This window comes from Leuresthes tenuis, unplaced genomic scaffold (assembly GCF_036924035.1).
Source record: "Leuresthes tenuis unplaced genomic scaffold, fLeuTen1.0.hap1 SCAF_16, whole genome shotgun sequence".
NCBI classification, from domain to species: Eukaryota; Metazoa; Chordata; class Actinopteri; order Atheriniformes; family Atherinopsidae; genus Leuresthes; species Leuresthes tenuis.
This window is the reverse complement of record NW_027325370.1, coordinates 24,278,367-24,293,319: the sequence shown is the minus strand read 5'-3', so window position 1 is coordinate 24,293,319 and position 14,953 is coordinate 24,278,367. Positions and strand designations below refer to the sequence as shown.

Below are 14,953 nucleotides of genomic sequence, written 5' to 3'. Positions count from 1 at the left end.
GACTTTAAATGGGTCATTGCATCACCTTGATTCTTTTCTGTTTCAGAAATTTTGCTGTAGATTTGATGTTGTGCTTGAGTACATTATCCTGTTATGTGACCAGGTCTAGCCAAGCCTCAACTGTCAGATAGATCGTCTCATATCTGACTCTAGAACACTTTTGTATACAGAAGAGTTCACGGTTGACTTAATGACTGCAAGATGCCCAGGTCCAGTGACAGCAATGCAAGCCTAAATCATCCGCCCTCCACCATCGTGCTTGACAGTTGGTATGAGGCATTTGTGCTGATATGCTGTGTTTGGTTTTCTCCAAACGCGCTGCTGTAAATTATGACTAAACTTCTCCACTTTGGTTTTGTCTGTCCAAGGGACATTGTACAAGAAGTCTTGTGGTATTTTTCAGATTTAACTTTATAATCCAGAGCTGTGCTGCCATGTTCTTTTTAGAGAGAAGATGCTTTCGCCTGATAACCTTTCCAAGCAAGAAATACTATGAACTATATCATTTAACATGCTAACTGAGGACTATAAAGTCTGCGATGTGGCTCTTTCCTTTTTTTGCTGGATTTCTTTTTTTTTTCTTCTTTTTGTGCTGTGTGTTGGATCATTGCTCAGTCTGACTTTGAAGTGAACTGGGAACTCCACTCCAGCTGTCTTGAATGTTTTTCAATTCTGAGTGATCTTTCTCTCTGTAAAATGATGGACTGCAAATGTTTTGGGAATGGCCTTATAACCATTCCAAGATATATGGGCAGCAAAACATTTTTCTCTAAGACCATTGCTGATGTCTTTCCTCTTTGGTATTGTGTTAACACACACCTGAATGCTCCAGAGTAGCAAACTGCAAAAACATCAGCTCTTATACAGGTGCTCACATCTGCTGATGATCACTTTATCAAATGCGTTTGATTGACAGTACCTTGCTGCGACTTACCCTCTTAACTCTGATGGAAGCAGTGAAAGTGGATGTAGTTTTCACACAATACTTCGGCATTTTAGCGTAGTTTTAGTTAAATGAATAATAACAAAATGTAATATGTCACATGTATCTGTTATTCAGAGATTGTATATACCTAATTTCTCACTATGTTTTGATACGTAAAATTTTTTAACTGAAAGATGTTTTATTTCACAGGACAGCACATACAGGTTCACTTATACATATCAGATTGCAAACAAACAGTGTGCACCTGACAAACCCCATAAAAGAATATGTGCAACTGCTTGGCATGAAGAAGCGAGGACGCACAAAGGCATGTTTGAACCTGATCGGCTTGTTGTGGAGTTCCTGATGTTCTCCCCCGCTGGGAGAAGTATATATTTCAAGTGCTGAATATGAGCTGCGTCAGGTTCAAATTCATCTGCAAGTCCTAAAACAGACTGCACATATAAGGAGTGAAGAGGCTGGTGTTGCTTGGCTTGTTGTCACGGGTACTCGTGAGAAGGCAGCATATTAATGGATACATTAAATTGACCATATGCAGGCTTATTTTTTCCCTTATACCCTGACAGGGTGCCTTTCAGTGACCTGCTTCATAAATCTCACTGTCAGGCTGCCACACTGACAGACTGCCAGGCAAGAAACAGCAGCTGAGTATTTAGTAATATTATTTTCACAGTTTATGTGATAACACCAGTTTTTACCAGAACAGGAGCAATGACACTGGCTTGGAGCATGTTTCTACACTGACCTGCAACCTGACCAGAATAAGCAAGGCTATCCCTTGATACTGAATGAGTATACTTTAACTTCTTAACACAAGATATTTTTGAGGCATGTGGGACACTTTTGGACACTTTGAGATCTGCTCTGGAGCGTAATAATTCCACAATCACAGAATGAGGCTGTGATAACTGCAAATAGGTGATGAAATTCTCTTTGAATTGGAAAAAGATGCAAAGCACTGTTGATAGCATCTTGTCTGCCTCATTTACATCTGCATGCAAACTACCAGGGCTCTGACTTCAGCAACTGTAACTGGGTTTTTTTCCAGGCTGTGGTTGTTACAACTTTGACCAGTCATGCTATTAAAAAAACACACACTTTGTGTCTGATGCTTCCATCTGCTATCTGGCTCATCAGAATGCAGAACTTCCTCATGGATCCCCTGCAGCTCTCCCGGTGGATTGGGTGGATTCAGAATTATTATGTATGCAAATATATGTCAAGCTTAAACTGAAGAACCAGTATGTCTTTTTTTGTTGAACAGAATGCTAACCATCTTCTTAACCTGAAAATAGCACTCTGGAAGAGCAGCAGGTGGTGCTCTGGCAGTGGACGTGTGGTCATAAATGACACGCGTGTGTGAGATCAGTTGAAGGCAAAATCCAGGTTTCTTTCACATCATGGAAACACACAAAAGAAATATCAACAGAATAACTGCCAGGCAGATTATCATACTGATGACCACTTCAAGGAAATTACTTGAAAGAGTGCCCAGAGGTGATCCAAGGAAAGGATCCCATTGATGTCACGTTCACTGTCATCAATGGCAGCAAGACGCTGTGTCTGATAATGCTGATCAGATATGAAAATGAATGAAAATAGTTACTGTGCAGCAGGGAGGCCCAGCAGGTGCTGGCATGATGTGATAGATTCAAAGGATATTGAAATAAGAAAAAAAAGGACAAGTTAGTTTCAGAAGCAAACTGCACCAGTGATTTTAAAATGTTTACTTTCCAAAACTTTAGTCTTGAACTTATGACTGTGCTACCCAGTTTCTTCTGGTGTGAATGACCTTGAGCTGACAGCCATTATGAGGACCGCAGTCCGCACAGCTGAATTGTTCCCTTCATTTAAATAATCATTACTTCCGTAGTCACAATTTCAGCTTCATGTCGTGTATGTGTGTGTGTGTATGTGACCTGTTTCCTCTGTAGAACCAGCTTGTGGAAAGCACTTCCTCCCATGGGGCCACAGGGAGAGTGAGCACATCCTTTGTTTCACACTGGGGGTTCAAAGATGCTTTCAGAAAACCAAAGTCAAGGTGAGGACATGACCTCGTATAAGCATGTCTCAGAACCTCAAAAGATTGTATTATGAGAATGATCATAGTTTGTATTTGCACAGCTAAATCGCTCCTCCCATTCTTAATGTGACCAACAATTCCCTCAGGAATATCACACACAGGAGCAAAGAATCAGAGATAGCCAAGGACACCTTCTTTAAGATAAAACTTCCCATCAGAACATACCTTCAGCCCCGCATGTCTGCAGACATCTTGCATGTAATCTTAAATGCCCAATAAAGTTTGACATGTGCCAAGACACATGGTAAATGTCTAACTGCCACAGCAACTCATTGGACAATTGGCCTTTGTTTTATTCTCCTTCAACTGTCAATCCTTTTTTTCACCCCATCAAAGGTCTGTTAAGATACGAGAGCATATTTTGACTACTGTGTCTATGTTATCATGTTATCATGCACACCTGATAACATCTGTGCAAAATGTTTGTCTCTTTTATCATAAAACAGCAGACATAAAAGATATTTTTCTGCCTCTCGTAGAAACAGAAAAAATATCCCTAACTTCCTGTTTATAAACGATTAAATCACATTATTTTCCATTATATCAGGAACATTTACCACCATGTACTAAACAGAGAACTGTGGTGAGTTGGGTTATAAAGAACTGTGCACGCTGCCATCCTGTGCCAGCCCAGGAAAGGTTTTGATAAGATGTATTGAGTTATATCTGACTATATGTGTGTGCGCACGTGCGTCTCTGTCTTTCTGTCTCTTTGTGAGTGTGTGTCTGTGTGTGTATGGAGGACAATGCTGCGGTTCTTCGCTGTATGCGCGTCAACGGAATCCCGTAGTGCGTCATCCAGCGACTATTTTCTAAACGCGCGGTGCGATTGGCCGCGGCCTGGAAATCTCCCCGCCCACCCCGCTGCCTTGTGCGGAAAGCTCTCTTTGGCGTCATGGGTACAAAAAGTGTAACGCTATAAGAGAGTAGTGGAGGACAGAGCTGAGGGACTGCAACTCAGCTGAGAGACACCGAAGATGACAGACGGTCGTTTGTAGAGTGCAGACTCTTTTTAACAATTGTAGACGGTCAACACAGGTAAGAAACTATTTGGAACGTTGACACAGTGGACTTAAACGAGTTGAAACTTTTGTTGTTGTTTTGAATTTCGGCAGCTGTGATATTGACGCTTGGCTTTTAATCAATCAAGAACTTAACAGAAACCCCCGTTCATTTTTTTTAAAGTGAAGCAAATAGCTGGATATTTCAAATAGAAATAAAATCATTTTAGCATCCGTTTTTTTTTTTTTTTTTTTTATCTCTACTAACTGAGCTTTCCTCCTAAGAAAATGTGTGAATTCTGCCAGCTCGATGGGCACATGTGTATCTTGGCACTGTGTCCCTGCCTGTAAGCCAACCCCGCTGCACTTTGCAGGCGTTACTATATTTACTACGAAGCAATAAATAATACAGTGTCTGTTGCTATAAAAAGAATATAACTTTCTAGTAGTGAATATATATTTACCGTTATTTAAATTAATAAAGGAGACCAGGGATTCCCCTAAACCACTGTCACAGTGCAGCAGGTCCAAAATAGGTCAAGTTCTACTAAATTAGCTTCACAAATGTAAATATGCAAAAGGGCTCTGCATCGTTATCTGATGTTGTTTTAAGGCTTTTAGAATTCCTGTTAGCATTATAGAGCACATTTTTTATTTGTGTCCAATCAGCCTACAACATAGTAAACTTTGGACAAGTGCAGTAAAATGGTACACAAAACTCAAACAAGGTGGAAAAAAAGAAAAAAACCCATACATTTTTGCAGCCTATGGCAGGTTAACTGTTAATTGTTGATAAAGGTAAAAATCTGAAAAACACTAATTTGGCTTCTCTAACATTTGTGCGATGTGTCTCAGTCTTGCAGCCATGACTTGCATACACCCCCGGCATGGATCTCAGCCCTATGAGAACAACCTCAGCAGCCCAGAGCTTCCAAGCACAGACTTCATCTCCAGGCTGGCTGCTGACAGGAGCAGCCCGCGGGACCTCCTCACCACTCCCTCCCTGCCGAGCATCAATTCCCTGGTGGGCGCATCTTCAGGAGATTATGATGCCTATTCATGCCAGTTCACTACAGCTCCAGCCCACGCAACTCCGGCACCAGACCAGGAGAGCCCTTTTAAGCTGGATGAACTCCAAGTTTACGGGTGCTATCCTGGACCCTTCATGCTGAACTACCCGGATGAGGCTTTGTCCCCAAGTGGTTCGGATTATTTCGGGAGCCCTGCGTCTGCCTCGTCCCCTTCAACACCTGGGTTTCAGAGTCAGCACGCGTCTAACTGGGATTCAGCATTTGGGCCATACTCACCCAGTCCAGGATACTGGGCTGCTGAGGAGCCTTCAGTTCCACATGCACCTTCTTTTTTCACATTTGGCTCCGGGTCTGGGGAGGACATGTCTCATCTGGGTCAGTCGCTTTTGCGAGAGCAGGAACCTTTTGCTGTGGCTCACCTTCACCCATCCGCATTGACCTTCCCCGCCATGACGATGGAGCAGGCATGTAGTCTTGATGTCACCGAACAGCTGGATGGAAGCTTATCGCCCAAGTTGAAAAGTGGAAATGAGGGTGGCTGCGCTGTGTGTGGAGACAATGCCTCCTGTCAGCACTATGGGGTTCGCACCTGTGAGGGGTGCAAAGGGTTTTTCAAGGTAAAAAGGTTTGACTACCCAGTGCAGCAATGTTCATCTATTCAGAGGCACGCTCTTTTTTTCTGATTAAAAATAATGTTTTTGTGCCAGCCTTCCAGCCAAGTTAACAGTAATGTCTCCTCTTATTTTACAGCGCACAGTACAAAAAAATTCCAAGTATGTGTGCCTTGCTAACAAGGATTGTCCTGTGGACAAGAGGAGACGAAATCGATGCCAGTTCTGCCGTTTCCAGAAGTGTCTCACTGTGGGCATGGTCAGGGAAGGTGAGCATAATGCAAACCCAGATTAATCTGTTTGGAATAGTATGTTATGGCTGAACATAAAGCTACTTCAACTACAGCATATTCTTTGAAACATCCACCTGAAAAGCATTCCCAGATTCAATCACTAATGGCTTCTATGGCCTCATAAATAGGGTACTGTCTTTAACACGAGGCCAGAGGGAGCTTTTGAAAACAAAAACCAACATGAGGCACAATAAAACACTAGTTTGAATAAATACATTTTAGTTTTAGATATGTTAGGAGAATCCTCAGCCTGAATGTACCATACAATGGCTTTTGTTGCGCTCTCATAACAAATTGGTTACACTCAGTTCAAGTGGCTCTTGGAAGAAAGACGTCAAAGTAACAGTTGATGTAACCTTTTTTACAGTTGTAAGAACTGATAATCTGAAAGGACGAAGGGGTCGCCTACCTTCCAAGCCTAAAGTCATTCAGGATGTGACGACCACTATGTCTCCGGTGAGCATGATCGCCTCACTTGTGAGGGCCCACATCGACTCAAACCCTGGTGTTGGATCTCTGGATTATTCAAAGGTGAGACGCAGCAATGTCCCTCTGTTTTTGGTTCAATGGGTATAATTCAGCTAAAGGCAAAGTCGGGCACATCTCCTAACATCTGTGCTCTCTGTCATTTCAGTATGTTGAGAAGGAAGTCAGCATGGACCAGAAAGAAGAAGCTAGTGACATCAAACAGTTTTACGATCTACTCACAGTTTCTATGGAAGTTATCAAGAAGTGGGCAAAGGACATCCCAGGATTCTCTGACTTCTGCTTGGAGGATCAGGAACTGCTGCTGGAATCTGCATTTGTTGAGCTCTTCATCCTGCGTCTTGCATTTCGGTGAGTGCAACTTTCTATAATTCTTTTGCAATTAGATTTAGACGATTATTTGTAGCATCTTTGAGACATTTGGTAGATTGTTTTCTTTCTTTCTGAAGGTCCAATCCTAAAACAGAAAAACTCGTCTTTTGCAATGGGGCTGTACTACATAAAACACAGTGTGTCCGGGGCTTTGGGGACTGGATTGACTCCATCTTAGAGTTTTCTCAAAGCCTTCATGGCATGAAGCTGGATGTTTCCTCCTTCTCCTGTCTCACAGCCCTTGTCATAATCACCGGTAAGATCTTCATTCATATTAAGCCTCAAAATGCTGTCTTCTGTTCTGAATCAAATAACAGTTTGTTTTGTCACGTGTCCACGGGGAATCTTTCTCAGTTTTCAACTCAGTGGCTAATAAACAGCAAGCTACACAACACAAGATGGACACAACAGGTGTTAGACAAAGTGAAACACGACCTCGTGTTTAACACAGGGAACTTGACCTAAACATAACCAGAGTGAAGGTTTACATATAGACTCAGTGTCAGTGTGGCAGTACTTGCACAGCCAACACATTTAGTCGAGCAAAATTCTGCTGAATATGGATTATGTTTTATATAACAAGGTTCCAAATACAATCCAGTGTGTCAAGTTTTGTTTAGAAAAAAGGACTAAAAAATAACTAAACGCAGGTCAGATTTCCGGCAGAATTTAAAACATTACAAACAATCATCAGTAATGGTTTGTAAAAGTCTGAAAAATGACCTGTCGTATGTTTCTTGTTTTTCCCTGCAGACCGACATGGTCTTAAGGAGTCAAAACGTGTGGAGGACTTGCAGAACCAGTTCATCACCTGCCTTAAAGACCACGTTTCCGTCTGTGGCTCCGAGTCCTTGCGGCCCAATTATTTGTCCAGGCTTCTCGGGAAGCTGCCTGAGCTCAGGACTCTGTGCACGCAAGGCCTCCAGCGCATCTTTTATCTGAAACTTGAAGATCTTGTGCCACCACCTCCCATTGTAGAAAAAATCTTCATGGACACGCTACCGTTTTGAGAGAGATGCTATATTGACTGAAAACTCACACTCCAGGTACAAAAGTGAAAGTGAGAATGAAAAGAAGAAAGAATACCGATTTTTCCTCGGGATTCGGCATCATCAGAGGAAAAGTGCTACTTCTGAACGTTGTATAATGCTGATCCGAGTTGTCTTTCTGGGAAACCGTGCAGTCTCCGGAAGGAAGCTGAAAGGTCAGCTCACGGACCAAGCAGTGACTGTTTACGTACAACAACGTGCCATGAATGGAGTCACCCCCAATGGAGGGAAGATTACTGCACTTTCCAAACAGTTACAAAGTGAATACAAACAACATTTACATCAAGCAATATAGTGACATCGGTCACTCTAGCATTAAAACAGTCATTATCATACCTCTGGTTAAATCAACTCATGTCCCAACGAGCAAAAAAATTTGTGATCCAGACAGACTTCCTGTTCATCAATAAGTGAGGCATATGTCTCTCACAACTCCATTACATCCATCCATCCATCATCTGCCGCTTATCCGGGGGTCGGGTCGCGGGGGCAGCAGCTTGAGCAGAGAAACCCAGACATCTCTGTCCCCGGCCACTTCCTCCAGCTCTTCCGGGGGGACCCCGAGGCGTTCCCAGGCCAGCCGAGAGACATAGTCTCTCCAGCGTGTCCTGGGTCTCCCCCGGGGTCTCCTCCCAGTGGGACGTGCCCGGAACACCTCCCCAGGGAGGCGCCCAGGGGGCATCCTAACCAGATGCCCGAGCCACCTCATCTGACTCCTCTCAATGCGGAGGAGCAGCGGTTCTACTCCGAGCCCCTCCCGGATGACTGAGCTTCTCACCCTATCTCTAAGGGAGAGCCCAGACACCCTGCGGAGGAAACCCATTTCGGCCGCTTGTATTCGCGATCTTGTTCTTTCGGTCACTACCCACAACTCGTGACTATAGGTGAGGATGGGAACGTAGATTGACCAGTAAGTAGAGAGCTGAGCCAGAAGGCGAAGCTCCTTCTTCACAACGACGGGTCGGTGCAGAGCCCGCAACACTGCAGACACCGCACCGATCCGCCCGTCAATCTCCCGCTCCATTCGTCCCTCACTCGTGAACAAGACCCCGAGATACTTGAACTCCTCCACTTGGGGAAGGATCTCATTCCCGACCCGGAGAGAGCATTCCACCCTTTTCCGGCTGAGAACCATAGTCTCGGATTTGGAGGTGCTGATTCTCATCCCAGCCGCTTCACACTCGGCTGCGAATCGCTCCAGTGAGAGCTGAAGGTCACGGCCTGACGACGCTAACAGAACCACATCATCTGCAAAAAGCAGAGACCCGATTCTGAGGTCGCCAAATCGGACACCCTCAACGCCCTGGCTCCGCCTAGAAATTCTGTCCATAAAAGTTAGGAACAGAATCGGTGACAAAGGGCAGCCCTGACGGAGTCCAACTCTCACCGGAAACGTATCCGACTTACTGCCGGCAATTCGGACCAAACTCTGGCACCGGTCATACAGAGACCGAACGGCCCCTATCAAGGGGTCCGGCACTCCATATTCCCGGAGCACCCCCCACAGGACTCCACGAGGGACACGGTCGAACGCTTTCTCCAAGTCCACAAAACACATGTAGACTGGGTGGGCGAACTCCCATGCACCCTCCAGAATCCTGCCGAGGGTATAGAGCTGGTCCACTGTTCCACGGCCAGGACGAAAGCCACACTGCATCTCCTGAATCCGAGGCTCGATTATCCGACGGATCCATTACACATTATATTTAATAGCATTTTTAGACAGATTTTTTTCAGTGGAATTTTTCATGTCAGCGTTGAGCAGCTACTTCACTATGCATCATCCAGTACAGTCTTACACACTGGTCTTGTTTGTAAATCATTTGAAGCCTGCAGGTGTTTTGCCACATGAACTGTAATCTACAGTCAGAGGAGAGGCTGTTGTGGGCTTGTTATTTTTGCATTCTAAGATGATATTTCACTGCAGCTAAACATGAAATAAAATGTAGAACTGCATCTTTTAAACGTATTTGTCATTTTTACTCAGAAAAATTACGTATTTTTTTAAATTTCCTGTGTTCTTTGTAAACAGTGACTACAATGTCTCACACTGTATTTATATTTATATCAGGTAGGTTGGTCCACAGTTTAGTCCACTGTGTGACAGTGCCAAGTATCCTGCTGCCCCAGCAGCCTGTGAACATGAAGCACAGCTCATTCTTTTGGCAGCAGATCAAAACATACAGCTGAAAAATGTAGCCCCCCCCCCACGTCCCTCCCAGTTATGTGCTGGTCTTTTTTTTTAGAAGGTGGTGGAATTCCCTGTCTGTTCTCAAATAACCCAGAGCCCTCCATCATTGTGTGTTGCCATACTCCCACATGAATGTATGTAATCGTTTGTGGCATCACATGAATGCACACTTCATATCTCTTGAAGTATTGATGACGCTGCTATAGTTCAGAATGCAGAGACTTGGATTATCAATAGTTACAATGCAAATAGAGATGAGAGACACAAAAGGTAAATCTGACACAGAGGCCTTGGAGATCATCTTTTTTCAATGTTGACTGATGAAGGAGAACATAAAAGTTAGAACATATTCCGAGAGGCACAGACCATGATCCATTCATTAATCATCAGGCAACTTTATGATGAACCAAAGTGATCAGGATTAATCTCTTTGAGACCGGGAATCTCAGTACAAAATTCCAAGGCAAATCATCAGTTGAACAGATTATTCTACCTTGTGCATACAGTACGCATGTATAGCAAAAATGACAGGTGCTTTGGTCATTATTTATCTTGGCATATTTTATTCTGTCTAATACCATATGATAACCATTTAAATTACTGGCTTATAATGAGTCACTTAGTACACACTTCAGCCACTAGTGACTACAGAACAGTTGCCCTAACACCCCACATCATGAAAGTCCTGGAGAGACTTTAATTGGCTCAGAAAGCAACTGAACACTCTTTAGAATCGACCACAGTATGCATATCGTCCCAGGGTTGGTGTTGAAGATTCCATCATCTACTTGTTTCAGTGAACCTACTCTCATCTGGACAACGCAGGCAGCACGGTAAGGATGATGTTCTTTGATTTTCCCAGTGCATTTCTTACAATTCAGACATGTGTAGGAGTTATGCAACAAGAGCAACACGATAGTCAGCATCGCTGTGATTACATAGTGTCCACATGCAATAGTACAGAGTTAAATATAGTGTGGATGATGTTCGTCATCATACCTTAGTTGTATCTGGGGAAAGTGAGATCAGCATGAATCCCTAGTCAGAACTTCACGCAGACTCCCAGGAGGCCAGCTTCAGAGTTCAAACAGTGCGTCTGCAACTCTTATGTTAGCGAAAAGATGAGTGCCACATTTTTTTAAAGTGAGACTAGTCAGGAGGCTTTAGTTACAGAGGGGTGCCTGAAGCTTGTTTTCAGTGTGTCTGTTAGGCCAAGTGATGAGTTTCAGAGTTATGTTGTACCACCAGTGCAATGTGAACCCGTCACCTTGCGTTGTCATGTGAACAAGAGGGGAGGTTGGATCCTCAGTGAAAAGTGTTCTCAGTCAAATGACGCATTTACAGTTTGAGTCAAAAGTTGTAGCTTCGGTCAGCGATGAATGTTTTGCCAATTTTGAAACTTTCGTCAAGTTCAGTTCCATAAAATCATTGAACGCTGCATCGAAACTGGTTGTTATGAGGAGAGGACTGGGACTCCTGCACAGCAGAGGAAAATTTTCATTTCATTTTCATTGCAGTGGTGAAAAAAACCATCAAATATCATCAATATAAAATAAAAACCAGGGACAAGTACTCTTTCATGTATCTTAACCAGCTTTTATTACACAAAAGGTGGCAATCAAAAAAAAAAAATGAGTGACATTACAGTTATCTCATTCATCCACCTCCACCTCAGGAGCCTGGGTAGAATAAGAGCAGAGGAGAACATGAGAAAAACGTGTCATCACCTGGTAATCTCATGCTAATATTAACGTTACAGATTCACTAATGACAGATATGAAAACAGTGTCATAATGTTAACGTTCACTGACTTTTATAACGTTACATTAAGTCTTCAATTCAGAAAAACATTCTTACTTACTTTAATGTTACATCACTTCACACACACTCACAGCCACGTCTACTGCCAGTTCACACAAAATAAATAAGTTAACACACAACATACCATTTATCGTGGTCGCTGGTCTATTTTCTTTCCTTTTTGCCGCCTCTAGATTGTTGTTGTTGATGCGTTTATACGTCATATGACGTATTCTCTGGCGATGCAGTAAATAGCTACCGTAATAACTGGTGTTATTTTGAGTTTGCGAGCACTTTCCCCCATTCAGTGTCAAAATCGAGGACATTTTCGAGGACAGCTTTGACCGGGGACAGGTCACCCAAAACGGGGATTGTCCCCGGGAATCGGGGACGTCTGGTCACCTTATCTAACAGCTGCAGCTGTGAACAGCTGACTTGATTTGTAAAGAGGATACTGTGTGGATCACAGGACAACCAAGCTTTGGTCAAGGGCAGACATTAGACATGGGGAAACCTGAACTTTGGTCTGATGGTTCCAAAACTTGAAATATCGGGTTGCAGTTGCAGCAGCAGCTTTTTGAGAGGCAGAGATGAGTGCATGGTATCTGAACATCTTGTACCCAATGTGAAGCAGGAGGTGCCATGATAGGGTGGGCATGATGTGCTTTGATGGTGACACTGCCATATACAGTATATTACCTTATTTAAAAGCAACATTAACCAGCACGGCTACCACAGCATCAAGCAATGAAACAGCATCCCATCTGGTCTGAGCAAGAAAGACAAAAAAGGAGTGTTGAACCTCATAATCTGAGCTCCACAATCACTTCTTTTAAAACCCATTTAAAAATGCATCAGATGATTTGGGAGTGCCGTCCTGTGAACGCATAAAACATTTTACATCATTAGCTACACATCTACAGTGCTTCCTGTTAGCGTTATGATGGCCACAACTTTGCTCTGCACTGTGGAAAAAGATTTCCTCCACTTGCAGAAGTTGTACCAGTGTCTTTTACCAGCCTGTCAGTCTGGAACAGGATGTAGCAAGGTTTCATTTTACAATTTTCACTTTCAGGAGGGGCGAGTATGGATTTGGCTTTGAATTTCCACCCCAAGAAGAAAGGGTTCAATCAATGCGGTTTCATTATTGCTCAGTTATGTTAAAGGAGAACACCTCGGCCCAGGATCTATACAAGAAATAGAGTACATTGACCACTTATCCAATAAAGCAGTAGAAAGTAAGTGGTTGGCACAATGTCTAATGCATTCAATTACAGTACAATTCTGCAGTGACTTTGTCATTTTATGTGTTTTTAAACTCACATTTCAAGTATATTTTTCGTCACCTGCCTTTACCCACCATCAGTCACTTACTTAAAACAAATGACCAGCTAACAACATTCCTTGTTGTATTCTAAACTGTATGAAGCAGTCAAATAACATGCAACAGAAGATTTTTCCACATTAGGTGACATAACTTCTTTGGATATCAAGAGAATGTCTGAAGAGCTATTTATATCACTGATGGAGTGCACATTTTTGTCTCACATGTTCACTTCTCAGCATCAGCTCCAGCAAGCAGTTCTGGCAGGTACAACAGAGCGTGACATGAACAGCACAAAATAACTCTACTAAGCTTGTTTTAAAGGGGGACAGAGTGACATTTAAACTGGAGTATCTACATGTCACTTAACATTTTGTATAGGTTATAACATACAGTATCCAATACATAAAAGAGGAGCAATATCCTTGAAAGAGAAGAGTTAAAGATAGATCACAGGTTCTGTATGTACTCATCTCTGACGAGCCACATCTCATCCTTACAGTTGAGAACTTCAACGCTTCTAATAATAGCTGCCACCAAAATAGACAGTCATCACATGAAATCAATAATGCCACTTAGAAATGACAGAGTGTGCTGTCAGGCAGTCTCCACTCTTGGATTATCCAGACACTTATCACCCAGAGCTCACTCCTGGACAGCTGCTTTCACGGTCAAAACTTTTCTTCAATGCAAAATTTGGGATCAGCAGTAAGTGCTGAAACAAATTGTGCTCATAGTAACGATACCCTTTCATTCCTGGAGTTTGAGAGGGAAGGGAAAGAAAAAAAAATAAAGAAGTTGTTTCCATGGGGCCAAGAAGTAGGCATGGCCTAGTGACTCCATTTCTACTGTTTGAATTAGAAAGCAGACAACTAGCACCACCCAGTGGTCAAAGTGTTCCCAACTTCCCCAATATGATGTATATTGTTTTTGATGAATAAATAAATAGCAATGGAATAAATAGTAGCGTGCTTTACACCACTGGATCTGACACACGCTTTGCACTTGGTTATTTAAAGCTTGGCTGCAGCTGCTCAGCCATGTAAACCCATTCCATGAAGCTCTCTATGCACTGTTCTTGAGCTAATCTGAAGGCCACATGAAGTTTGCACACTATGCGCCTCAGCATCCGCTGACCCCGCCCTGTCATTTGAAGTGGCCTCCCACTTTGTGGCTGAGTTGCTGTCGTTCCCAATCGCTTCCACTTTGTTATAATACCTCTGAGTTACCTGTGGAATATTTGTTCTCATGTTCTCTCGAATTGAATTATTTCGATGGGTGAGTGAATACCTTTGGCAATATAGTGTGTGTATATATAAAATAAAAACACCTGAAGCAAAACTGATAGAAGAAATCTGAACTTTACAGGCAAACCTGGGTTATGGAGGCACTGTGAAATTAAATTTACATTCCAAAACAAGAAGTGACCAGAACTGACTTCATGAAAACCTTTGAGTTTTTAAAAAGTACCCCAAAATCTATTCCCAAACTAGAATTTTCAAGCAGTGCGTTACATAAATAAGCACAGTAAACCACAAAAAATGATTATTTCAAAACCTTTTACTACGAACAGCATACAATTTAACCACTACAACTTGTAGTAACAGGAATCATGCAATAAAGACAATAAAAGATGCAATAAAAACACAAAACAAAATAAAACCAAGGCATGAGTGCATGTGTCACACCAAGTGGAAGGCATCAGCTTTATCTAGTGACTAAAAATTAGATCCATGCAACTTGAGGGCAAGAAGTTGTAGACTGTT

The 14,953-nt window shown here is 42.7% G+C and overlaps 1 protein-coding gene across 1 annotated transcript; it reads left to right on the top strand.

The window, feature by feature from the left end:
* The first annotated feature begins 3,895 nt into the window (after positions 1 to 3,895).
* Positions 3,896 to 8,203, top strand: nr4a1 (nuclear receptor subfamily 4, group A, member 1). Its single transcript, XM_072367677.1, has 7 exons — positions 3,896 to 4,067; positions 4,886 to 5,678; positions 5,812 to 5,941; positions 6,333 to 6,496; positions 6,600 to 6,802; positions 6,901 to 7,079; positions 7,577 to 8,203. The coding sequence occupies exons 2-7, from the start codon at positions 4,896 to 4,898 to the stop codon at positions 7,831 to 7,833; spliced, it is 1,716 nt and encodes a 571-aa protein (XP_072223778.1). The 5' UTR covers positions 3,896 to 4,067; positions 4,886 to 4,895; the 3' UTR covers positions 7,834 to 8,203.
* Positions 8,204 to 14,953: the final 6,750 nt, after the last annotated feature.